The sequence below is a fragment of the Dunckerocampus dactyliophorus genome, chromosome 6 (genome assembly GCF_027744805.1).
Source record: "Dunckerocampus dactyliophorus isolate RoL2022-P2 chromosome 6, RoL_Ddac_1.1, whole genome shotgun sequence".
Lineage (NCBI taxonomy): Eukaryota > Metazoa > Chordata > Actinopteri > Syngnathiformes > Syngnathidae > Dunckerocampus > Dunckerocampus dactyliophorus.
In genome coordinates, this window is record NC_072824.1 from 24,115,328 (window position 1) to 24,130,544 (window position 15,217).

The following is a 15,217-nucleotide window of genomic DNA, read 5'->3' on the forward strand; positions in this document are numbered from 1 at the left end:
TAAAAATCAAAACGACCCTTTCTGATGAAAAAAATTATTCAAAAATTATAATAAAATATAAATAAATTATAATAAAATATATCCAAAATCTCAAATAAAGTTTCCCAAAGAAAATACTGTACCAGATCTCCTTTATATGTTCTAAATCTTTGCCTCACTCTCCAAAATCACCTCTTTATCACAATAAAGTGAGCAAGAATAAAGCACAATAATAACTCAAAGTGCCCATATTAGCACCATTATTTAGTTTCTCAGTTTAAACCCTGTCCAAACGTAGTTCAAACTCAGTTGCAGGCCTGTGTCGTTGCTTGGGTGAGGTCAGGCCTTCAAACCAAAATGGCCACTTTAGTCAAAAAGAGCACAAAATAAAAGCACGTGCACAATGAGTCCATCGGGTACTCAGGAATCCTTATGAGTGGTTAGGGATACCGGATCACATGTGGATATGATCTCTTGGATGTTAGCACACTTAGCATCCAATAGCAAGGCAAGCCAGTGCAGCATCACTCTGCAGGCTTACCACAGAAACACAGCGGAAACCAGCAACAGAGCAAGAACAGCATGGCAACAACACAGTACAGCAGGGGCAACAGCAGCGCCCTTCCACCGTGAAAGCATCATCTCCTTTAAGCGCATAAACTCCATTGAGCTACCATGAAACACTACATCATGTCGAGTTAGCGTTAGCTTAGCTGGATACACATCACAATGCTAATTTGTGATACCAAGGCCTAATCACATGTGCGATGCTAGGCTAACTAGCGATTGCTAACCAGAATTACATTTCCATCATGTACAGCTACAAGTAGTTACAGCATATATTCACCTTTTGCAGTTGACAAGAAGTTAACCATGGGTAGTTGACGTGAATCTTAGTGGTTGCTACTTAATGATGTCTTGTGCTCTCTACCAGCTCTCTGTTTCCCGCTCCTTCTGTCTAACCCGGTTGCTCTTAGTCCCGCCCCCAATACTTTTGATTGGCTGTGTGTTGACAGAGCCCTACTGACAATACAGACATGAAATAACTGACAGAATGCTACAAACGTTTAGCTCGACAACTAATACAAGTTGCACATCAACCACACTTTCAAATAACAAATGTTGCAAATGACCATAAAACATTATTTATCCAACTATTAAACTGTACATAGTGTAACTTATTAAACTGTACATATGACATTGATATCTTTTAACCAATTTGAATATTATCAACTTTTTTTTTAATGCATTATCACATTAAGCCACTGCTTTTATGCACTGTATGCTGGATATTTTTATACAGGGCCACATGCAGTAAAACGAAGCCTGACTGCTGGCATGCTCACTTCATCAATAGCTATACAAAGGAGTTTATGGGCAAAGGTTGGATGAATAATTGATGATTTTTGGTTTTACAGATATTGAATTTCTGAAAGAAGCTCATCATTTATATTGGTCGTCACTCAGATGACATTTACAGCCTTGCTTTAAGACACAGGTGTCAAACTCAAGGCCCGAGGGCCAGATTTGTAAGGCCATATCATTTTATGTGGCCCGCAAAACCCTGGAAATAAAAAAATTAAAGACACTTTTCTAAAATTTTATTTCATTATTTTTGTGATTTCAAATAACTGTTTGTTTATATATTTTAATTTTATTATTGTTAATTTGATTTGGTAAATGTTTGGAATATATTTATATAATAAGTAAAAATTATCAAATCATATCAAAATAAAGCAGACAATCTTTCGTGCTGAACGTTCTGTCAATTTTGACAGAAAATTTGGAGAGGCTTTTTCTTGTTGTCAAACCTCATTTAAAATGAATTATACAGTAGTTGTATACTAGAATTTCTGCTTGGCTTTGACTTCTGATTTCAATATAGCTTTGTTGGTCAAACAATACAAACAAAGTGAAAATGCTAATCATGAAACGTGTAATATCACGAGGTGATGATACGTTTATATGCTTTAAAAGGTAATCATAACTGTGATGTGGCCCATGGTGAAAACGAGTGTGACTGGACTGGACTGGTCGCCAGCCAATTGCAGGGCACATATAGACAAACAACCATTCACACTCACATTCATACCTATGGGCAATTTAGAGTCGGCAATTAATCAGTGTTTTATGTTCTGTGTGATATGTTAATGCAACATGAATATGGATATTCAGTACGGGTGTCACAAGATCTCGGGTCACAGATCTCGCAAGATTAAAATGTGACAAGAGTTCTCGTTCAGAAAAAAAAGTCTTGTGGGCACTAATCACGCAATAAATTAAAATGAACTCGATAATTTTGCCAACCTTAATACTGTATATTGCCATGTAAATGGCTGTTTTCCTCATCTCTCGCCTCCGAACAGGGAAGAAGAGTGTTCACTCTGTGCATTGGTTTCAGCACCTTGGTGCGTATGTTCCATAGAACAACTGCATAAAAGGAGTGATCCCTTTTGTCAGTCATACAGGCTCTTTGCCTTTTTGGGTGGAGGCGGGGCCAATAGCATACACAATGAGTGCAGAAGAGTGTAACAAGAAGATATTAAATTAGTAGATTGCAATATATTGTCATATATTACATACAGTATACCTATATGTCATGTTCTGCTACTATTAAAGAGACTGTTTTTTTATATTTTCAGGTATGTGTGGTGCTTTTTTGCATGATGTAAATTTTCAGTTCATTTGGTGCAGTCAACACATACAACTATATAGGGGTGCAACAATTTGTTTTAAAAACCATTCGATTTGTCGTTGCCGGAAAAATGACCACCACACAAGTGGTCACGTTGTACCTGGTCCAAGTCAGCAGTCTGCTGAGTGTGTGGCTGCTCCAGTTCTATGTTGAAGAACCAAACAGAAGAAAATAAACGAAGCCAAACAGGTGTTCAAGGGGCGTTCCATGGTAATTAACGCATGTGAATGATAGCAGAAACTAAAAAAAAAATTTTTTTTGTATGTCCAAAGTTCCTCTCCCTGTTCCCCTGTTCCTTGTAGAATAAATTGTATGCGTATTTTGCAAACAGCCTATCAACAGTGACTTCCACTACAAATCATTTTACTGGATACAATGCAATTACAGTTAATGAACAATGATATTTGTGTATTTGTGTCAGGATTTTGTGGTGCTTTCTTCTAACTGTGCATCCGATCCAGATGTAAATACCTGGAAATAAAAGCTGAAATGTTGCTGTCTGCTCTCATATTCATATTTTGATGCCAGACCCAAATGTTTTCAGTCTACCACAAAAATAACGGAATGGGCATTACTGTTCCAATACGTCTGCAGGGCACTGTACCTCAATAATGTAAACTGTAATGTAAATGTAAACTACAAACCATGGAATTTCCATTTCACCAATGACAAACAATTTCAAAATATACATAGAAGATCCTTGTAAAGATCAGATCAATATATTTCTTACTCTTTGACACTGCATTTACCTAAAGTCACAAAGAATGAAATGGCTCTGTGTGGAACATTCTGCTTCAGTCCGAAAAAGAAAATAACAACTTGAAGAGGTCCTTGACTGTTGTACTCTTTCAAAAGAACTGTGAATGCAGCACATCACAAAATGTATCGCCTTCGCCCTACAATGAAAACTCCTTGTCCAAGGACTTTGATTGAAGTACACGCTCTGCACACAATTCTCCAGAGCATAGTTGAATAACTGTGGGCGATGACAGAACAGCATGATGATGGTGCTCAAAAGAGGAGAATTTGTGTTTGCTTGCTTTTGACAGTAGCTTTCAGAATGCCAAATAAAATTGTTATGGAGCTAAATAAATATGTTTATTTTCTCACAGAACATCCAGATGTGGTAGCCAGTACGCACCTTGCATTATAGTTCAAGTCCTTATAAAATGTTATGAGTTTATAGTACATTATACTAACATTTCACCATTACATTCGCATGTGCGGAAAAGAAGATTGGTATATAAAACATGGAATGAAAAATAATGCACATGGATGAATTAAGCACTTGCTAGTAGGGATGAGCCGTTATGGATAATGCATTTTTGCCGAATACGGGAATACAACGAGTACATCTCGTCATTATCTGTAATCGTCATGAAAGAAAATCCTCATTATGTATTCACTCTTCACACTCTGTGATTGGCCAGTCACACAGAGCGACCACCCCTCCCGAGACAGACCGTGCAGCTTGGAGCCACAGAGGAGTTGATCGGTGCCTCGTTCATGCACACAGTGCAATTGGCACAATTGGCGAGTTGAAAACGACCCGTGTGGCGTTACCCACTGCCTCCACTTTATTAGGTTTTCCTCAGCTCGCCTCTATTCGGTTTGTATCTAAAGTAAACTTGTTTCGTAAAGTATGCGGTGCATCTGGCAAGTGGTGTGCAGGCTTGTGTTGCGTCAGCCACTTCTTCAACTGAATTGGGGTAGCATGACTGCTTTTTTCCTTGAAATGTATTCTTGTCTTATTCCATGAAGTGGTCACAAAGTACAGTACAGTACCGAGTACAGATGGATACAGATAATTTAGATGGGTGAACAGATACAGATACAGATAGTGGTGTGCTCGCTCATCCCTATTTGCTAGTCAAGATAACTCACAAATGTTCATTAGACTCTTTCCTCGTTTAGCTTAAAAAACGCAATGCATTTGACATAAAACAACAGTGGTTCATCAACACAGCTTGGCATCATGGTCGTTAATATCATTTTTCAATACTTTTGCGCTGGGATTGTTAGGGATGCTTTCAAGTGATAAGTGATACTGTAGTTCACATTCAGTTGTATAATACAAGAACATTAAAAGACACAAGGATACTGGGAGGTTTATGTTGAAGAATACCACAAATGTGCATCCTGTGCAGCAAGCCGACACACAATCATAACCTGAATAACATTAAAGTACACCTACACAAACACTCGCACACTGTACAGCACATGACTTTCATTTCATGCTCATGTTCATTCATTCTAGATGTCTGAAGTCAGTCAACTTTTCTTTTAAATGTTTCCTTTTTCTGTGGTAAAACCATCAGTTTTGTTGCATCAGTGAGCAGTCAACACACTCAACGAGGAGTCAGACAGGAGTTTCCTCTCCTTCCTGGGGGTACTGTGCCCTCTCTTCCAGACACACATCCTCCGTGGTGGTGCTGGTGTGATTGGCAGTGCCTCGCTTTGACAAGAAGGACAGAGGAAAAGTGTGCTTGCTGCCCAAGGGCTGGACTTTCCCCATCCCGTTGCTGTAGGAGACAACCAGTCGGCGATTTTCCTCAGGTGCCGTGGAGCAGGACGGGCCTTTGACAGCTTTTCTGTGTGGAAGTGTCCCTTGCGGTCCACCGCTGGGGTCACTTGTGTTATTGTCATGGAGGTCAGGGATATTGCCCGTGGCGATACTGCCACTTTTCATGTGTGGCGTCTGGCTGTGGGTGTGGCGGTACTCCTCGTCGATGTCCTTACCCAGCTTCCACCTCTTCCACTTTTTTAGTATCTCTGACTGCACCTGGAAGGATGATGCGATTGCGGAGTGGTAGCAAACAGCAGAAAGCCATATGAAGACGATGAGGAGGATTAAATAAGACGTAAGGGACTCTGCGGATGGATGTCTCCTTCCAAAAAATACATTTCAAAGTTTAACGTTTAGTAGATTGCCTTCATGTCTGTTCCATTTAGCAAACAAATAGAACAAAGTGCAACAAGAACTAAGCTTTTATTGATAAAAAAAAATCCAAGGACAATTCTAATGAAAATGTTGTCATTCATCTGCACCACAGACTGCAGGCGCTCAACATGAGCTCATCCATCTTACCTCTTTGTTGACAAAGCAGTACAAGATGGCAACGAGCAGGCCCTGCAAAGAAAAGTGGAACTGTGAGAAATATACAGTATACTGTATACTTATACAAACCCGACTGTGATCAGTGAATTTCCGCAAAGTAGGACTCCTTATATATAAATCAATTATTTTCATAGTTTCAGCATAGACAACCTGTTTATGACCTTCTAAATACAGTTTTAACATTATTAGAGCCCTCTAGACATGAACTAATACCCCCATAGTCACCTTTACACTCATATTACCCAATACAGTAGACATAATAATAGAAAACAAATATACTAGACATAAATAAGACCTGTGCCCGTGTGTTGTGTTAAATGTGTTCCGGACGTGTGGAGGACAGGAAGTGACGTTGGGGGTTCCGATGTGAGTTTTAGCATGGAGTGAATTATGGCCGCAACAGTAGCCGGTGTTATTATTATGATGATCATTATTATTAATATGTTATTATTGTTGTGGCTGTTGTGAGCTAATTCAAACCTCCAAAAAAGCCTGCTGTGCCATCGATCAAGTCAGTGACCAGTGTAGAATACGACATAGCATCATGTTTTTCAATGCGTCTTCAGAATGCCTCATATTTGCATGCTGGAAAATGCTTAATTTAGGCAAAAATGTCATATGTCAATTTGCTTAAATATAGTCATTTTTAACCAATAATAGACCATATTCAACCACGAAACAGCATGATTTATTAATTCATATATTTTTGAAAAATAATGATTCCCATAATGATGTTTTTTTTTTGTGTACATTATGATAGTCGATCAGCAAAACACTAATTACAGATCATGTGTTCAATTGACTTCTGACCTGAAAGGAGTTGAACAGGAGGTCACAAAAAAGTCGGAGGAGGCGCAGCATGGAACCTTTTGGGACGGACTCGTCAATGACAAAGGTGAAGAGAATGGCATGAATCCCCAGCAGAGGGATAAGAGTGAGGGTGGACTTTGCTAATCTGAAGCAAAAAAAAAACATGGGTAAATAGTCGTAAAAATATTCGTAAAAATGCTTGTATCCAATCGATAAGCATATACAGTCATCCCTCATTTATTACGGTTAACTGGTTCCAGTTTGCATGTTCTCCCCGTGCGTGGGTTTTCTCCGGGCACTCCGGCTTCCTCCCACATTCCAAAAACATGCATGTGAGGTTAATTGGTGACTCTAAATTGTCCATAGGTATGAATGTGAGTGTGAATGGTTGTTTGTCTATATGTGCCCTGCGATTGGCTGGCGACCAGTCCAGGGTGTACCCCGCCTCTCGCCCGAAGTCAGCTGAGATAGGCTCCAGCATACCCCCACGACCCTAATGAGGAGAAGTGGTATAGAAAATGGATGGATGGATGGGTTCCAAATTGATAAGTGAAGTTCCGCGATTTTTTATAAATCAAATATATTTGTAGTTAGAGCATAGAAAACCTGTTTACAACCATCTAAATACTTTTCTTTAACATTATTAGAGCCCTCTAGACAAGCACAACACCCCTATAGTCATGTTTAAACTCGTATTACCCAATATAGTAGACATAATAACAAAACATAAGGCATTTACCTGTAAGACATAAATAAATATCGTGCTTGTGTGTGTTGCAATAAATGTGTTCCGGACGTGTGGAGGACAGGAAGTGATGTTAGGGGTTCAGCCTGTGCTGTAGTTCGAATTATTATTATTATATTATTATTATTGCGCCTTTTGTGAGATAATTCAAACCTTCAATAAAAGCCTGCCGTTACAGCAATCAAGTCTGATGCTGGTGTGCCGCACTAAACATGAACATTACTGACACCTAGTGACCAGTGTAGAATACTACATTGCATCATGTTTTTGAATGCATCTTCTGAATGCCTTATACTGTATTTGCATTTTAGTTAATTTAGCCATGTATATGCTTGAAAATTCTTAATTTAGGCAAAAATATGTAAAATGTGCTTAAAAATGCATATTTTAAAAAAGTAAACCAGGCCGCATTCAGCATGATTTATTAATTAATACATTTTTCAAAAACCATGATATAGTGAAGCCGCGATATTAGAACCGCAATATGGCGAGGGACGACTGTATATGCATGCAGGATACAAACTGGATAGAAGTGGTTTGAAACCGTTTTCTGACCTGAACTTGTAGTCCGTGTATCTCATCTGGTGCGCTCTTAGCTTAGACATTAGGATTTTGATGATTCGTATGAAAATAAAAAAATTAATCTGTAATGACAGGAGACAGGAATATCGTGACAGTTGGGTTGCGGGACTTTCAACACTTGAGTCCTTCCTGCTTGACTTGAATCAGCCACACACACCAGGAGGTCTAGTGCAGAACCATTGCTGATGACATAAAGCTTTCCATTTGTCTAAAGTGTGTATGTTAGTGTATTTATTAGGAATGCTCCGATCAGGGTTTTATGCTGCCCACTACAATACCAATCATCCATGAGTGAGATTGGCCGATACCAATGGATTAACTGTACATTCAATTTATTAATGATGAGCGCTATTGGCCAGTACTGCTGCTAGACAATTCCAAGGGCCCATGGGAAATAGGTAATATTCAAAAATAAAGTTTTGGGTGGATTGTTTTTTTGTTTTCTTTTGCCTTTTTTATATGTGTGAAACAATTTTGACACAAACCTGAATTTAATTTGAGGCAGTATCTGTATCTGTATCAATACTGTCAGTATCTTTATACATTTAGAAATCATAGAAATAAATTAAATTGAAATTTATAAATGAAATCTGTCCTGCTCAACTTAAAACAGAATAAATTCAGTGTCCAGGTTGCGGGGGTCTCCAACTTTCATCACTATTAGAGCTGCCAACTATTTGTGTTTTATTTATGACTGGCAACATTTAAGTTGTACACTACTTTATTGACCAAGCACATCTCCACTCAAATAGTGTGGCCATCGTCTTCATTCTATTTTGTGGTCATTTGTCATTATATGAAAGGCAGAATCGTGAATTCAACAGTTGTAACAAAAAAACTACAGAGAGTTGAAGCAAATATTCTTTGACCCTTTGGTGAGCTACTCAAAATAAGCTGGTGAGAAAGGAGACCCTGTGATAATATCACCATCATGAGGCTGGACACACGTATAGGGTATTCTGCGAAAGTGGTTCAACCAACCCAGGCTTTGTGCTCAAGATGCAGCTCAACAAAACCTCAAATCCGCAATCAGACTTAATTGGTCCCATGACGGTGGTTATCAATTTACTTTACCAAGTCTGGTTTTCGGCTTTGTGCTAAGTGCGCGCACATAAAAAGGGGCATTTTACATGATATTATTCTACTTCCGCTGGAAAGTGAGGCGGTCCGAGCCAGTGTATTTTACACAGGATGAGCAAGTAATTATTACAGAGTGTTATGAGGAGTTCCCAAAAGATTATTACTGCTAAAAGCAACACTGTCGCTGCCGAGAGAGCGAGGGAGGACCGCCGGCATGCCAGCATGCAAGCATGCAAGCATGCAAGCATGCAAGCATGCAGCGTGTGAATGTTCAAGTTAACACCAACACTGAACATTACACTACTTTGACATTTTAACACTTATCCATTGAAAAAATACATAAATTGGAGCAACAACTTATTTTTTTAATCTTTGAAATAAAGTCAATATTGTTTTCAAATGTTGTATCTTGTTGTGACCACTAGATGGCGGTGTTGACATTGATGGTAGTGTTGACGTGTTGTGGCGAACTTTTTAATTTGTGACAATTTTTTCCTCGTTATAATAAAGAAGTGTTTTCTTCCAGTTGATTGATGGCTAAGAGTGCTTATTCCTCCAGCAAATATTTTAATATAAGAAGACTAACGGGCTGAGTAATGACAACGAGAGAGCAAAATCGCTAAGTTAGTACATACCACACGAACATGACGTCCACTTGTAGCTTCGTCGTGGGACAAAATTGAGCTCCAAACTAATCGTATTGTGTGTTTGTTTTAAAAACAAAATATCACTATGGTAAAAAGTCACATTTGGAGTCTGAAGACCAAAAGCTAGATAACTCTGGATAAGGTAAATCTCGCTAACTAGCTGCTGCCAGTGACAGCTAGGCAAAGCGTGTGAACAAAGATGCAGGAAAAGTCATGCTGCCATCGATTGGCATGGCCTGTGGCAAACTGTCAGACTGAAACCTTTCAGGTTTTACAGACTTGTTTTGATTATCGTGGCAATACGGGAAAAAGTCTCTCGTCGGCCCAGTACGGGTGTTGGCAACCTGTGTGACACAGCACACATGTAGGGGTGGCCTTCGCACACTGTTCGTTTTTTGTGATTGGCTTTGAAAGGCATTTATCAGCATATGCTGATCACATGTTTTTACGGAAATCGGCCAATACTGACAGGTGGATGATCGATCGGAGCATCCCTAGTATTTATAGTTATGTGTTGTTCTTGTAGATGCATTTTTATGTGCGTCTAAAAAACACACCACAAGCTGTATAAAAATATAAATGCAACACTTTAGTTTTTGCTCCCGTTTTTAATGAGCTGAACTCCAACATCTAAAACAAACGGCCTATCCCGCTCAAATATTGTTTACAAATTCGTCTAAATCTGTGTTAGTGAGCATTCATCATTCATGATTGATAATCTATCCACCTCACAGGTGTGGCATATCTAGATGCTGATGAGACAGCATCAGGTGTGCCTTAGGTTGGCCACAATAAAAGGCCACTCCAAAAGTGCTCTTTATGGGCAGGCATGTATGTTATAGACAACATACACAGGTGCATTTTATTGATGGCATTTTGAAGATAGTGAGCATGTTTGGGATGCTCTGGATTGCTGTATACGACATTTGAGGCATATGGCGGTCACACCAGATCCTGATTGGTTGGTAAACCTGTGCAATAATCATGCTCTCATCAGCATCTTGACATGCCACACTTGTGAGGTGGATAGATTATGAATCATTAATGATGAATGCTCACTAACACAGATTTAGACAGATTTGTGAACAATATTTGAGAGAGAGAAAGAAGCCTTTTGTGAATATAGAAAAAGTTTTGGATCTTTGAGTTCAGCTCATGAACAATGGGAGCAAAAACGTTACGTTTATATTTTTGTTGAGTATATATCCAAGTTTTATTTTTATGGTATTGTCCCTTGAGAAGATATACTGTAATAAAACTAGCTGCTTTTGTGTGAACACATAAAACAGAAAAATAGGAGACTTACGAGGTAAGCAACCAGTATTGGAGAACGGATGATCCACCAGTATCCCATGTGAATATTTCTCTCCCAGCACCTACACACACACACACACACACACACACCAGTAGCCCATGTCTTAACTCATTCAATCCCAGCCATTTTTTAAAAGACAACCCCTTCCCTACCGGCCATTTTAGACGATTTTGACTGATATTTCAAGGCACACAGAATATTGTGTTCCACGTCCATATAAACATGGAACCTACCAAAGACTCCCGTCTTTCATCAGAAAAAAGGTTGTTTCTACCTTTTTCCGTTCTTTAGTAATCAGCAGTAGAACATTGGTAAGTTTCGGGAAAATATCAGTTGCCGACTAAAAAAGGGAGAAAACCAGCTTTTTGTAAAAAGATCCATTTCAAGCATAACTTTCACTTTGACACAAACATTTTGCTTTTGTGACAGCTCAAATATCTAAACAACTATACCACAGCATAAACCAGACAAAAAGGGCTGTTTTACATCAAAATAACAATTTATTTGCAAAGATAACACCATGAACTATTTACACTTTTCACATTTGGAACTCAACTGCGTGTGTGCACGTGCGTGTGTGCATGTGCACGCGTTAAACTTTCCCTACAATGCATAACCTTCTGCACGCTACACTCCTCCATGCTCTTCCACATCCTCCTTGCTTTTGAGTGTGTAAATACATGCAAAAGATCCATGCCAAGCTCTAATCAAATGCACTTCTGCCACCTTGTGGTTGTTTTTATGGCTGAAAACTGCCGTGACAGTGACTTCTAGTAGTGTGCAGTTGCGTCATCACCTCTTTTTGCCTCTCGCGCAAAAAAAACGTAAAAGACGGGATTGGGCGTTTGGGTTTATAGAAACGTATAAATACGTCTTTGGTATTAACTGAGTTGATAGCAGTGCCTTTACGTAAATGAAAGAAGCATTTCAGGTTATGGATAAAAATGAGTACTCATGAGGACTCACTCATCATTCTCATACAGGTACTTCACTGCGATCCACGGCGAAACAAATATGAGGGGTGCACCTGAGAACAAATAAGAAAGTTGACTTTTGATGAGTTCACAAGCACTGGATGAAAGAAATAGATTTCAAACATGACATTTGGGGAGACGTGAGAATGGATGTTGTAAGCAAGAAATGATGTAAAATCATTGATGCAATTTCATATCGTATAGATGATTATTATCATTGTTGATGGTAAATGACAATGGCAGAAGTTTAAATTTTACCCCAACCGATGGCCAGGTAAATGTAGAAGTACTTCTTCTCACTGAAGACAGTGATAACGAGCAGGCTGTGAAGGTAGATGCCCTCCACCAGCAGCCAATAGTTGTTGGCCATCACGGTGTACTGCATCATCACCACGGCGGCCCGACACCACATCACAGCCTGCACGGCAGCAGGGCGACAAAAAATATTGTAAGATGAGCACAGCAGAACCTGCTCCAAGTACATAACTGCAGTGGTTGACAGATGAACTGACTGCAGCGCATCAACTGTCTGTAAAGAACACCGTGGTCAGACATCCTGTGTTGAAATACTAAGACCAAGAAAAGAATACCAGAATGCTTGCTGATGCTGTCGCCCTGCTTAAACGTGAACTAAACATATTGAGGGCTTGTTCAAACGTTACAGCGTACCATAGAAATCCCTTTTCCTGTGCCAATAATAGCTCATAGGGGCTGTCAGCCAAATAAAGATGATATCAAAATAATCTCATGTGAAAGTAAGTGGTATGGAAGAACACAATAGCATTCCTCAGAGAAGTGTTTTAACTGTCTTTACAAATGAATGTATTTACCCATTAATTTTCTGCCGTTCAGCCTTTTCAGTGTGAATTGGAGCATTGAATCGCAATATTATTTTTATTTGTGGCAATATATTGCAATTATTGTGTTGTCATTTGTGAGAATAAATACAATATTTTATTGATTGTAATGCACTACCATTGTCTTGACATAGACCTTTTTTTATTTATGTGCGTTGATGTAAATTCCTTCTGTGGCTAAAAGTAAATTTCACTCGCGTGTAATGTCATTAAATTAGCCACACTGCCCATGTACGACAAGGTGCCAAATTCCGATAGGTGTGTGTTCTCTAACCGGTATGTTGACCCAGGTTTGAGCTTGGGTGTCACCACTGCTCCTGGGGTCCAGTGTGAGGGTCAGTAGGGCGTCTTTGACCAGAATGGAGACGGCTCTCAGGATGAAGGAGGCAAACAAGTTCATGTGGATGTTGTTCCTCATGCAGTGCAGCTTCCTGGTGCAGAGGTGACAGTGTGCGATCTTCTGACTTTGAGATGCTCTATTCAGCATGATGCAACATGTAAAGTGAAGGTATTTCATTCTGCTCGCCTCTTTCATTTTCCTTTCCATTTTCCCTTTTTCATTCCCTCATTCCTCACTTCTTTCATACCTGCTTCATACCATTTCTTCTTCCTCAGCCCGCCTTATAATTCTATTCATTATTCTACTCCCTGCCTTTCCATGTCTTCCTGCTACCCCCTGCCCGGTTCCTACCTGAAAGTGATGAGGATTCCCAAAGCCAGTAATAGAGCTGCCAGAGAGAGAGAATATCCCACTGTATACATGATCCGAAACTGACTGAGGATGCGGCCATATTGCTGCTGCAAAAATAGCAGAGGTGGCATTTACAATAATTCCATGCAATGCTTTTACGCAGCATACACAGATGTGCAAGATGGAAAAGAACAGATGGGAGGCATTAAACACAATGAATTATTTCACTTCACTTCATGTAAATGTGTTGAGACAGTCAAAGTCTTCACAGGAGCCACCCATCTGCCCATCTGACTTAGAGCTGTTTCAAACATTCACACACTCGAGCATGCATCATTTTTATACGGACACACCCACACATGCAATGTGCACAAACACCTCACCTGGCCATTGTCGTCCTCACATTCACTGGTATTCTTTTGCTCCCATCTACCATCTTTACTGCAGAATCTGTAGACCAAACCCTGCTGGACTGTTCAAATGGACACAAACGTTATTAGGACAACCATTAGACATAAAATCAGGGGAGAGTTCAGTTTTGACATGAGAGTACAGTTGACTCATTTGAGAAGACATATGAACAAACAATTCTTTTTACATTTATCATATACTGTAGTTGACAATATTTCATTTGATTATACAGTCATGAGAAAAAAACACGAGGACACCCCATGGTGTAACTCTGCTCCTCCTGAACCGCTGAACAACAAAAGGGGAAAAGTGGCAAAACATGCCTGTGCTATTGTTTTTCTGACACTGCATGGTGACGCTGTTATTAAACCCCAAAGTTTCACCCTATAAGTCGGATTGACCTGAAATGTCAAGAATCACCACAAAATGTGGTACACAATTTTAGGAGACACATAAATGCAAAATGTAAAATGACTGGTTGAAAAACATGACCGCCATCAACCGAAACGTCTTCGCAGGAGCACGTGTGCGCTACTCCCCAGACAGCAAGGTGACATTGAAACAAAGTTGATTTTCCATCACAATGGTTGGCAGTGAAATTTTTAATGAAAAACAGATGGTGAATCAATGTTGCCAAACTGATGAAACGTTACTTCAGGGGTGTCCAAACTACAGCCAGTGGGCCAAATGCTGCCCGCGATCCATTTTTAACTGGGCCGAGTTAAAGACTAAAAATATAATGCACTACGGCCCGCCTAAAACATGTACTTAACTGTTTTGTACTTCTAAGTTTGAACACTAGGTGGAGCGACTTTATTGAACAAGGCAGTGTCTCCACAAATAGAGCAACCACAGCTACTGTTAAACACGGAATCTCGCGGAAATTGACATATTGTGAATTAAATGCTGTGAGCAGAAGGATTAACGTTTTGCACCATAGTTGTAGTAGTAGTAGTAGTACTAGTAGTAGTGACACTGGCAGCACACAACATTGACAAGTTGCATGCTTTGAGGAACAGAAGCAACATGTCCACGTAAAGAATGGATCTGAAATGGTTCCATTTTTCTAAACAGGGCTCCATCTACTGCAATGAATGTGAGATGTCACATTGTTATGTGCTGTCAGCCGAACACAAGCCACGCCAAACGTTCAGTAAAGAAAGTCTGGTACACAATAGGTGAGCTATCACTTTATAGAATGTATTTAGCAAGTTTTCTCTGTATTGAAAACCGCTTTGTTCTGCAACTGGCTCAAAAAGCATGTGTCTCTTGACATAGATTCCTAAACCAACGCATATCAGAAATGTCTGCAG

General features: G+C 39.6%; 1 protein-coding gene across 2 annotated transcripts in view; it reads right to left on the reverse strand.

The window, feature by feature from the left end:
- Positions 1-2,702: 2,702 nt before the first annotated feature.
- Positions 2,703-15,217, reverse strand: part of gcgrb (glucagon receptor b) — a 55,408-nt gene continuing 42,893 nt past the window's right edge. The window contains exons 5-14 of one of the 2 annotated variants that reach the window (XM_054780042.1): positions 13,877-13,965; positions 13,494-13,600; positions 13,077-13,233; positions 12,204-12,363; positions 11,938-11,998; positions 10,963-11,032; positions 7,903-7,991; positions 6,603-6,747; positions 5,763-5,804; positions 2,703-5,456 (exon numbers count right to left, since the gene is read on the reverse strand). In XM_054780042.1, the coding sequence (XP_054636017.1) occupies positions 5,034-5,456; positions 5,763-5,804; positions 6,603-6,747; positions 7,903-7,991; positions 10,963-11,032; positions 11,938-11,998; positions 12,204-12,363; positions 13,077-13,233; positions 13,494-13,600; positions 13,877-13,965 (1,343 nt within the window). In that variant the 3' untranslated portion in view covers positions 2,703-5,033. The remainder of the gene's footprint in view (positions 5,457-5,762; positions 5,805-6,602; positions 6,748-7,902; positions 7,992-10,962; positions 11,033-11,937; positions 11,999-12,203; positions 12,364-13,076; positions 13,234-13,493; positions 13,601-13,876; positions 13,966-15,217) is intronic. The other variant, XM_054780043.1, reaches the window with a different exon arrangement.